Here is a 10,467-nt window from a genome sequence, read left to right as displayed (position 1 = left end):
GCTACCGGAGGGGGCGGGGCCTGTCAGGGGACCCCAGGCTAATGAGGGGGGGGTCTGGGCTAATTAGGAGGGGGCTGGGCTATTTAGGGGGGGTCTGGGTTAATTAGGGGGGCTAATGGGGGGGGGTCCTGCGCTAATGAGGGGGGCTAATGAGGGGGGGGTCTGGGATAATGAGGGGGAGCTAATGAGGGGGTCTGGGCTAATAAGGGGGGGAGGGAGGGGCTGAGGCGGGGAGGGGGCTGGGCTAATGACGGCACCCCCTGGTTAATTATGGGGGGGGGGCGCTGAGCCGAGGGAGCGAACGGCAGCCCTGGGCTAGCGCAGGGGCCCCTGGGCTAATTAATGGAGGGCTAATTAATGAAGGGCTGATGATGGCTTGGGGAGGCTGTGATCATTCACGGGGGGGCTGTGATAATTCAGGGGGTGCAGCTGACCCCGGGGTCGGGTTGGGGGGCTAGGCTAATGAGGAGCCCCCCGGATTAATTATTTTGGGAGGGTTGCGCTGATGATGGGGGGGTTGCGCTAATTTTGGGGGGTTGCGCTAATTTTAGGGGGGTTGCGCTGATGGTGGGGGCGAAGCCGATCCCGGGGGGGGGTTGGGCTGTCGCTGGCCACCCCCGGGCCGGGTGTCCGTGCGGTGGGGGGGGTGCCGGGGGGGGGCGGGGGCTCCCGGTATTTTTATCCGAGCGCGGCCGTTGCCGGGGAACGGAACGGGGCGGGGGGGGGGGGGACACGGAGAGCGCGGAGCGAGCGGGGCTGCGGCAGCGTGAGAGCGGGCGGGGGGCGCGGGGGGGGAGCGAGGGGAGACCCCCGAACCGGGCCGGGAACACTTGAACCCGGCTATGACCCCCCCAAACCCGGCCGTGCCCCCCAAACCCGGCTATGCCCCTGAAACCCGGCTATGCCCTCCCCAACCTGGCTCTGCCCCCGCAAACCCGGTTCTGCCCCCCAAACCCGGCCGGGCCCCCCCCGAAACCCGGCCGTGCACCCCAAATCCGGCTATGATTGCCCCAAACCCGGCCGTGCACCCCAAATCCGGCCAGGGCCCCCCCAAAATCCAGGATGGGGAATGAATGGGGAGGGAGGAATTGGGGGTGATGCTGGAGGGAATCCCCCCCCATCCCACATCGGGGCACACGCGTGTGTAAAGGGGGGGTGGGGGTGTGCGCGTGACCCGGGGTGAGTGTGCAAGAGGGGAGCTTGGCGCATGTGCAAGGCCCTGTTCCAGTGCCCCCAGTTTGGCACCTCCATCCTTCCATTTCCCCATCCCAGTCCCCCCAGTTTGGTACCTCCATCCTTCCATTTCCCCATCCCAGTCCCCCCAGTTTGGCGCTTCCACCCCCTATTCTCCCCCATCCCAGTCCCCCCAGTTTGGCACCTCCATCACCCCATTCCTTCCCAGTTCCCCCACTCTGAGGATTCCATTACCCCATTCCCCTGTCCCAGTCCCCCCAGTTTGAGGTTTCCATCTCCCCACTCTCCCATCCCAGTCCCCCCAGTCTGGTGCTTCCATTTCCCCCATCCCCTCTTCCCAGTCTCCCCAGTTTGAGGTCTCCATCCCCTACTCCCTCATCCCAGTCCCCCCATTTCCCCATCCCAGTCCCCCCAGTTTGCCACCTCCATCCCCCCATTCCTCCATCCCAGTCTCCCCATCTGGCACCTCCATCCCCCATTCTCCCCATCCCAGTCCCCCCATTTCCCCATCCCAGTCCCCCCAGTTTGCCACCTCCATTCCCTCATTCCTCCATCCCAGTCTCACCAGTTTGGGGGTGCAATCCCCCCTTTCCCCCCATCCCAGTCCCCCCAGTTTGAGGGCTCCATTCCCCACTCCCCCATCCCAGTGCACCCAGTTTGGCACCTCCGTCCCCCCATTCCCTCCTCCCAATCTTTGGGGGTGCAATCCCCCCATTCCTTCCCAGTCCCCCCCAGTCTGAGGTCTCCATCCCCCCACTCCCCCATCCCAGTCCTCCCAGTTTGAGATCTCCATCCCCCCCATTCCTCTCTCCCAGTCCCCACAGTTTGGAGAGATCATCGCCATCCCAATCTTCCCAGTTTGGGGGTACAATCCCCCCATTCTCCCCATCCCAGTCCCCCCAGTTTGATGTCTCCATCCCCCCATTCCCCCATCCCAGTCTCCTCATCTGGCACCTCCATCCCCCCATTCTCCCCATCCCAGTTCCCCCAGTTTGTCACCTCCATCCACCCATTTCCTCCTCCCAGTTCACCCAGTTTGAGGTCTCCATCCCTCCATTTCTCCATCCCAGTCCCCCCAGCCCTCACCCCCTGTCCCCCGCAGCCGCCGCCGATGGCTCAGGACAACGCCGCCTTCTGCGGGGTCCCCGAGGGGGTCCCCACGGGGGTCCCGGCTGAGGCCAAGCCCCCTCCCCAGCCCCCCCAGGCCCCCAAACGCCGCCCGTGGGGGGCCGGGGGCGCCGCAGGGGCCCGGAAGCGCCAGCGCTACGTGGAGAAGGACGGCAAGTGCAACGTGCAGCACGGCAACGTGCGCGAGACCTACCGCTACCTGACCGACATCTTCACCACCCTGGTGGACCTCAAGTGGCGCTTCAGCCTCCTCATCTTCATCCTGGCCTACGCCCTCACCTGGCTCTTCTTCGGCCTCATCTGGTGGGTCATCGCCTACAGCCGCGGCGACCTGGAGCACCTGGGCGACCACACGTGGACGCCGTGCGTCAACAACCTCAACGGCTTCGTGTCGGCCTTCCTGTTCTCCATCGAGACCGAGACCACCATCGGCTACGGCCACCGCGTCATCACGGACACGTGCCCCGAGGGCATCGTGCTGCTGCTGCTGCAGGCCATCCTGGGCTCCATGGTCAACGCCTTCATGGTGGGCTGCATGTTCGTCAAGATCTCGCAGCCCAACAAGCGCGCCGAGACGCTGGTGTTCTCCTCGCACGCCGTGGTGTCGCTGCGCGACGACCGCCTGTGCCTGATGTTCCGCGTGGGCGACCTGCGCGACTCGCACATCGTCGAGGCCTCCATCCGCGCCAAGCTCATCCAGTCCAAGCAGACGCAGGAGGGCGAGTTCATCCCGCTCGACCAGACCGACCTGAGCGTGGGCTTCGAGACGGGCGACGATCGGCTCTTCCTCGTGTCGCCGCTCATCATCAGCCACGAGATCGACGAGCGCAGCCCCTTCTGGGACGTGTCGCGGGGGCAGCTGGAGAGGGACGACTTTGAGATCGTCGTCATCCTCGAGGGCATGGTGGAGGCCACAGGTAAACAGGGTGGGGACGTCTTGGTGGGATGGGGATGCCTTGGTGGCATGGGGACATCTCGATGGCATGGGAATGCCTTGGTGGAGTGGGGGATGGCTTGGTGGCATGGGGACACTTTGGTGGCGCAGGGACACCTCAGTAGCACGGGGATGCCTCAGTGGAGCAGGGACAACTTGGTGGCACATGGATGCCTTGGTGGCATGGGGACATCTCAATGGCCTTGGCGGCACAGGGGTGTGGTGTCTTTGTATGGATACACCCATGGAGATGTCATCTCCATGAGACACATCGTCTTTGTGGGGATGTATTGTCTTCTTGGGATGCATCGTGTCCATGGGACACTTCTGTGGGGACACCTCCATGAGGACACATCATCTTCATGGGGACATCTCATGTCTGTGGGGACATCACCTCCATGGGGATCCATCACTTCCATGGGGACATCTCCATGAGGAGACATCATCTTCTTGGGACCCATCACCTCCATGGGGACACGTTGTCTCTTTGGGGACACCAACACGGGTTCACCTCATCTCCTTGGGTTCACCTCATCTCCATGGGGACACATCAACGGAGATGTGTCATCTCCACATGGATAGAAGCCTTCAGTTATTGGGGTGCCCCAAATTCTGGTGGTTTCACAGACCGCTCCTACCAGATTTGGGGTTTCCTGTGTCCTGGATTCTTTGGATGTTGGGGTCCCCATACCCTGAGCGAATCAAGTATTGGGGTCCCCATTCCCAGAGTGATTCAGGTATTGGGGTCCCCATCCCCTGAGTGACCCAGATATCAGGGCGCCCCAAATTCTGGTGGTTTCACAGACCCCTCCTACCAGATTTGGGGTTTCCTGTGTCCTGGGTTCTTCAGGTATTTGGGGTCCTCCCTGTCCTAAGTGAATCAAGTATTGGGGTCCCCATTCCCAGAGTGACTCAGATATCGGGGTGCCCCAAATTCTGGTGGTTTCACAGACCCCTCCTACCAGATTCGGGGTTTCCCATGTCCTGGATTCTTCAGGTGTTGGGGTCCCACAAGGTTCTGTGGAGTCAGGAATCTTCAGGAATTGGGGTCCCATGAGGTGCTCTGGGGTCAGAAACCTTTGGGTTTTGGGGTCCCCATTCCCAGAGTGACTCAGATATCGGGGTGCCCCCACCCCGTGCCCCCCAGGGATGACGTGCCAGGCCCGCAGCTCCTACCTGGCGGACGAGGTGCTCTGGGGTCAGGAACCTTCAGGTGTTGGGGTCCCCATGTCTTGAGTGATTCAGGTATTGGGGTGCCCCAAATTCTGGTGGTTTCACAGACCCCTCCTACCAGATGTGGGGTTTCCTGTGTCCTGGATTCTTTGGATGTTGGGGTCCCCATACCCTGAGCAAATCAAGTATTGGGGTCCCCATTCCCAGAGTGATTCAGGTATTGGGGTGCCCCAAACTCTGGGGGTTTCACAGACCCTTCCTACCAGATTTGGGGTTTCCCATGTCCTGGATTCTTCAGGTGTTGGGGTCCCACAAGGTTCTGTGGAGTCAGGAATCTTCAGGAATTGGGGTCCCATGAGGTGCTCTGGTGTCAGAAACCTTTTGGTTTTGGGGTCCCCATTCCCAGAGTGACTCAGATATCGGGGTGCCCCCAGCCTGTGCCTCCCAGGGATGATGTGCCAGGCCCGCAGCTCCTACCTGGCGGACGAGGTGCTCTGGGGTCAGGAACCTTCAGGTGTTGGGGTCCCCATGTCTTGAGTGATTCAGGTATTGGGGTGCCCCAAATTCTGGTGGTTTCACAGACCCCTCCTACCAGATTTGGGGTTTCCTGTGTCCTGGGTTCTTCAGGTATTTGGGGTCCTCCCTGTCCTAAGTGAATCAAGTATTGGGGTCCCCATTCCCAGAGTGACTCAGATATCGGGGTGCCCCCACCCCATGCCCCCCAGGGATGACGTGCCAGGCCCGCAGCTCCTACCTGGCGGACGAGGTGCTCTGGGGTCACCGTTTCACGCCGCTGCTCAGCCTGGAGGAAGGCTTCTACGAGGTGGACTACGGCGGCTTCCACCACACGGTGCCCGTGCCCACCCCGGCCTGCAGCGCCCGCCAGCTGGCAGCCGCCGCCGCCCGCCGCGATGCCCACCTGTACTGGTCCATCCCCAGCCGCCTGGACGAGGCCGCGGCCGCGGGGGGCGAGGGGGACCCCGAAATGTCCCCCCGCGAGAGCAACGGGACCTTGGCCAGCCCCGAGTCGCGGTGATGCCACCAAAATCCCGGTGTAAATAGGGGAAAATACCCCCTTGTTATGGTGGTGGTGGGTTTGGGGCGTTCCTGAGTTTTTTGGGTGTCCCTGGGTTTGTCGGGGCGAGAGGGACCCCAAAATCTCTCATGAGAGCAACGAGACCTTGGCCAGCCCCAAGTTGAGGTGATGCCACCAAAATCCAGCTGTAAATACTGAAAATCCCCCTATTATGACATTGGTGGTGGTTTTGGGGTGTCCCTGGGTTTGTGGAGACACGGAGGACCCCAAAATTTCTCAGGAGATCAACGGGACCTTGGCCAGCCCCGAGTCGCGGTGATGCCACCAGAATCCCGGTGTAAATAGGGAAAATACTCCCCCGTTATAGTGGTGGTGGTGAGTTTGGGGTATCCCCGGGTTTGTGGGGGTGAAGGGGACCCCAAAATCCTTCACAAGGGCAGTGGGAACTTGACCAGCTCCAAGCTGAGGTGATGCCACCAAAATCCAGGTGTAAATAGCAAAAATCTTCCCAGTTATGATGGTGGTGGTGGGTTTGGGGTGTGAGTGGTGGATTTGGGGTGTCACTGAGTTTTTGGGGGCAAGGGGGACCCCAAAATCTCTCAGGAGACCAACGGGATGTTGGCCAGCCCCAAGTCACGGTGATGCCACCAAAATCCCGGTGTAAATAAGGAAAATTCCCCTTTTTATGATATTGGTGGTGGGTTTGGGGTGTCCCTGAGTTTTTTGAGTGTCCCTGGGTTTGTCGGGGCGAGAGGGACCCCAAAATCTCTCATGAGAGCAATGGGAACTTGACCAGCCCCAAGTCACAGTGATGCCACCAAAATCTGGGTGTAAATACTGAGAATCCTCCCCATGATGGTGGTGGCGGTGGGTTTGGGGTGTCCATGGGTTTGTGGAGACGAGGGGACCCCAAAATTTCTCAGGAGAGCAATGAGATCTTGGCCAACCCCAAGCTGAGGTGATGCCACCAAAATCCGGGTGTAAATAGCGAAAATCTTCCCAGTTATGGTGGTGGTGGTGGGTTTGGGGTGTGAGTGGTGGATTTGGGGTGTCTCTGTGTTTATGGGGGCAAAGGGGACCCCAAAATCTCTCAGGAGAGCAGCAGGACCTTGGCCAGCCCCCACTTGCAGTGATGATCCCAAAACACGAATTTATTTATTAAAAATCCCCCCCCAGTTCTGATGGTGGTGGTGATTTTGGGATGTGATTGATTGATTTGGAGTGTCCCTGGGTTTGTGGGGGCAAAGGGGACCCCGAAATCCCCTGGGGGCACCAACGGGACCTTGGGCAGCCCCAGCAGGCACCAAACCTTGGGTGCATCAAATAAAATTCCCCCATTCCGATGGTGGTGGTGGTGATTTTGGGGTGCAGGCGGTGGATTTGGGGTGTCCCTGGGTTTTTGGGGTGTCCCTGGGTTTGGGGCTTCGGGGGAGGGGAAATCCAGAGGCTCCAGTGAGGAATTTGGGGTGAAATCGGGGTTCCCTGACCCCAAATCCTGCAGGGGTGGCAGGAAGGGGTCAGTGCCACCCCTCCGAGGACACGGGGACACCCAAAGGTGGGTTTGGGGTATCCAAGGACATGGGGACCCCCAGGGTGGGATTGGGGTCTCTCCAAGGACATGGGAACCCCCAGGGTGGGGTTGGGGGTCTCCAAGGACATGGGCACCCCCAGAGTGGGTTTGGGGTCCCCCCTCATTGCCCCTCCCCCCAATTTCCCCACGGGATCCCCCTCAGATTGGGGGTGGGGGGCGGTGCTGGGGGCTGCGGAACCGAGAGGGGCCGAAAGGAGCCGAAAGGAGCCGAGTGAGGCCGAAAAAAGCCGAGTGAGACCGAGCGGAGCCGAGCCGAGGCTGAGCGGAGCCGAAAGGACCCGAATGGGGCCGAGCCGAGCCGAAAGAGACGAAAGGACCCGAATAACGCCGAGTGGAGGCGAACCAGGCCTGAGCGGAGCCGAAAGGACCCGAATGGGGCTGAGCGGAGCCGAACGGATCCGAAAGGAGCCGAACTCAGCCGAGCTGAGCTGAGCCGAGTCTCAGCCAAGCCGAACGGATCCGAAAGGAGCCGAACTCAGCCGAGCGGAGCCGAACGGGGTCTGAGCGCCACCAAAGCCCCGCCCACCCCTGACCCCGCCCCCTCCCCGTCGCGCGTGGGTGTTGGGGGGGGGCAGGGGCTACGACCCCCCCCCAAAATCAGCGACAGCGGGGACACAGGGACCCCCCGAGACCCCCGCGTGTCCTGTGTGTGACACGCGTGTCCTTTGTGTGTCCTGCGTGTGACACGCGTGTGTCTTGTGGGTGCCCTGTGCGTGTGTCCTGTGTGTGTCACGCGTGTTGTCCCCCCCCGTGTCCCCCCGGCTGTCGCATTCCTGCCGCCCACGGGCAGCAGCTGCGCGGGGCGGGGGGCGGCGGGAGGGACTGGGATGGACTGGGAGGGACTGGGGAAGGAGGGGAATGAAGGGTCTGGGGGGAGTGGGAGGACTGGGAAGAACTGGGAGGGAATGAGAGGGTGGAGAGACTGGGAACTGGGAGGACTGGGATGGAGTGGAACTGGGAGGACTGGAAGGATTGGGATGGACTAGGGAGGACTGGGAGGGACTCGGGGGTCTGGGATGGACTGGGAATGGACTGAGTGGGACTGGGATGGTCTGGGGAGGGACTGGGATGGACTGGGATGACTGGGGAGGACTGGGGAGTCTGAGCACTGGGAGGACTGGGGATCTGGGACGGGCTGGGACGGGCTGGGCGGGGCTGGGGGAAACTGGGATGGAACTGGGACGGGCTGGGCGGGGCTGTGGGCCCGGCTGTGCTCCGGGAGGGGCGGGGGGGGCCGTGGGGCGGTGCCGGTTCCCCGTGGGGCCGGTCCCGGCACGGGGCCCCGCTCCCGCGTCAGCGCTGTTTGTTCAGCTTGGGGGGCAGCGGGGGGGGACAGCGGGGGGGGACACGGGGGGGACAGCGGGGACTGGGGGGGCAGGGGGGGGACAACCGAGGGACGGACAGGGGACAAAGGGACTGGGACAGACTGGGGGCACTGGGGGGGACTGGGACAAATGGGATGGACTGGAGACACTGGGGGAACTGGGACAGACTGGGAGGCACTGGGAGCACGGGGGGGACTGGAACAGACCGGCACTGGGAGGACTGGGTCAAACTGGGGGAACTGAGGGAACTGGGACAGACGGGGGAACTGGGAGGACTGGTGGGATTGGGATGGATTGAGGAGACTGGGAGCTGCTGGGGGAACTGGAAGAGACTGGCACTGGGAGGACTGGGAGAGGCTGGGGGAACTGGGGGAACTGGGACAGAGGGGGGAACTGAGAGGCACTGGGAGGACTGGAACAGACTGGGAGGCACTGTGAGGACTGGGATGGACTGGAGACACTGGGGGAACTGGGATGACTGGGGGGACTGGGATGGATTGAGGGGACTGGGAGGACTGGGACAGACTGGGGGCACTGGGGGGACTGGAGGGACTGGGATGGACTGGAGACACTGGAGGAACTGGAGGGACTGGGGGGACTGAAATGAACTGGGAGCACTGGGAAGAACAGCACAGGGGGAACTGGGGGATGTTGGGACAAACTGGGAGGACTGGGAAGCACTGGGAGGACTGGGAGGTGCTGGGGACAATGGGCAGACTGGGCAGTACTGGGACAGACTGGGAGGTACTGGGGGGACCAGTCCGGACTGGGAGGACTGGTGTGCACTGGGGTTACTGGTTTCTACTGGGGTTACTGGTCTGCACTGGATTTCTGGTTTGCACTGGGGTTACTGGTTTGTACTGGAGTTACTGGTGTGTACTGGGGTTACTGGTGTGTACTGGGGTTACTGGTCTGCACTGGAGTTACTGGTGTGTACTGGGGTTACTGGTGTGCACCAAGGGTGTGGGGCTGCACGGGGGTCACCGGGCTCTGTACTGGGGAGATACTGGGAGGAAACTGGGAGGATACTGGGCGGCACTGGAGGGCGCGGCCGGCACAGGGAGCTGAGACGCGGGCTGGGGGAGCTGATAACTGGTGTGGACTGGTGTCAGTTACTGGTGTTACTGGTGCCACTGGTGTTACTGGTGTCAGTTACTGGTGTCACTGGTGTCCCTCACTGGTGTTACTGGTCTCACTGGTGTTACTGGTGTCACTCACTGGTCTCACTGGTGTCAGTTACTGGTGTCACTGGTGTTACTGGTGTCCCTCACTGGTGCCACTGGTGTCACTGGTGTCACTGGTGTTACTGGTCTCACTGGTGTCAGTTACTGGTGTTACTGGTCTCACTGGTGTCACTGGTGTCACTGGTGTCCCTCACTGGTGTCAGTTACTGGTGTTACTGGTGTTACTGGTGTCCCTCACTGGTGTCCCTGGTGTCCCTGCCCCCCCTCCCCCCGTTCTTGAGCTGCCCTTGGCAGTTGCCATGGAGATAAAGCCGGGAAAGTGTGTGTGTGGGGGGGGGCACTGGGAGGGGACCTTGGCACCGAACTGGGGACACTGGGGGGGGGGAAGGGGACAGCCGGAGTTTGGGAACAGCCGGAAATTGGGAACGGCCCAAACAGACGGAATTTGGGGACAACCAGACACTGTGAACAGCCGGAGTTCGGGTACAGACGGAATGGAATTTGGGAACAGCCCGAACAGCCGGAGTTTGGGAACAGCCAGAATTGGAACAGCCGGAGCTTGGGAACACCAGGAGAGCAGGAACGGCCGGAATTGGGAACAGCCAGAATTTGAGAACAGCCCAAACAGCCCGAGTTTGAGGACAAATGGACACAGGACAAACAGACACTGGGGACAGGCGGACATGGGACAATTGGAGTTTGGGGACAACCAGACACTGGGAACGGTCAGAATTTGGGAACACTGGGAGAGCAGGAACAGCCGGAGTTTGGGGACAAATGGACACGGGACGAACAGACACCAGGGACAACCAGGCACTGGGAACAATCAGGCACGAGAACAAAGCAGAGTGGGCACAGCCTGATGCTGGCAACAGTCAGACCCTGGGAACAATCAGATTTCA

The 10,467-nt window shown here is 61.4% G+C and overlaps 1 protein-coding gene across 1 annotated transcript; it reads left to right on the top strand.

Moving 5' to 3' along the window:
* Positions 1-947: 947 nt before the first annotated feature.
* On the top strand, positions 948-6,808 carry KCNJ9 (potassium inwardly rectifying channel subfamily J member 9). The gene is made up of 2 exons (XM_064732564.1): positions 948-3,239; positions 5,155-6,808. The coding sequence occupies exons 1-2, from the start codon at positions 2,102-2,104 to the stop codon at positions 5,463-5,465; spliced, it is 1,449 nt and encodes a 482-aa protein (XP_064588634.1). The 5' UTR covers positions 948-2,101; the 3' UTR covers positions 5,466-6,808.
* Positions 6,809-10,467: the final 3,659 nt, after the last annotated feature.

This window comes from Zonotrichia leucophrys, chromosome 25 (genome assembly GCF_028769735.1).
Source record: "Zonotrichia leucophrys gambelii isolate GWCS_2022_RI chromosome 25, RI_Zleu_2.0, whole genome shotgun sequence".
In the NCBI taxonomy this organism is placed as follows: Eukaryota; Metazoa; Chordata; class Aves; order Passeriformes; family Passerellidae; genus Zonotrichia; species Zonotrichia leucophrys.
This window is presented reverse-complemented; position numbering and strand designations above follow the sequence as displayed.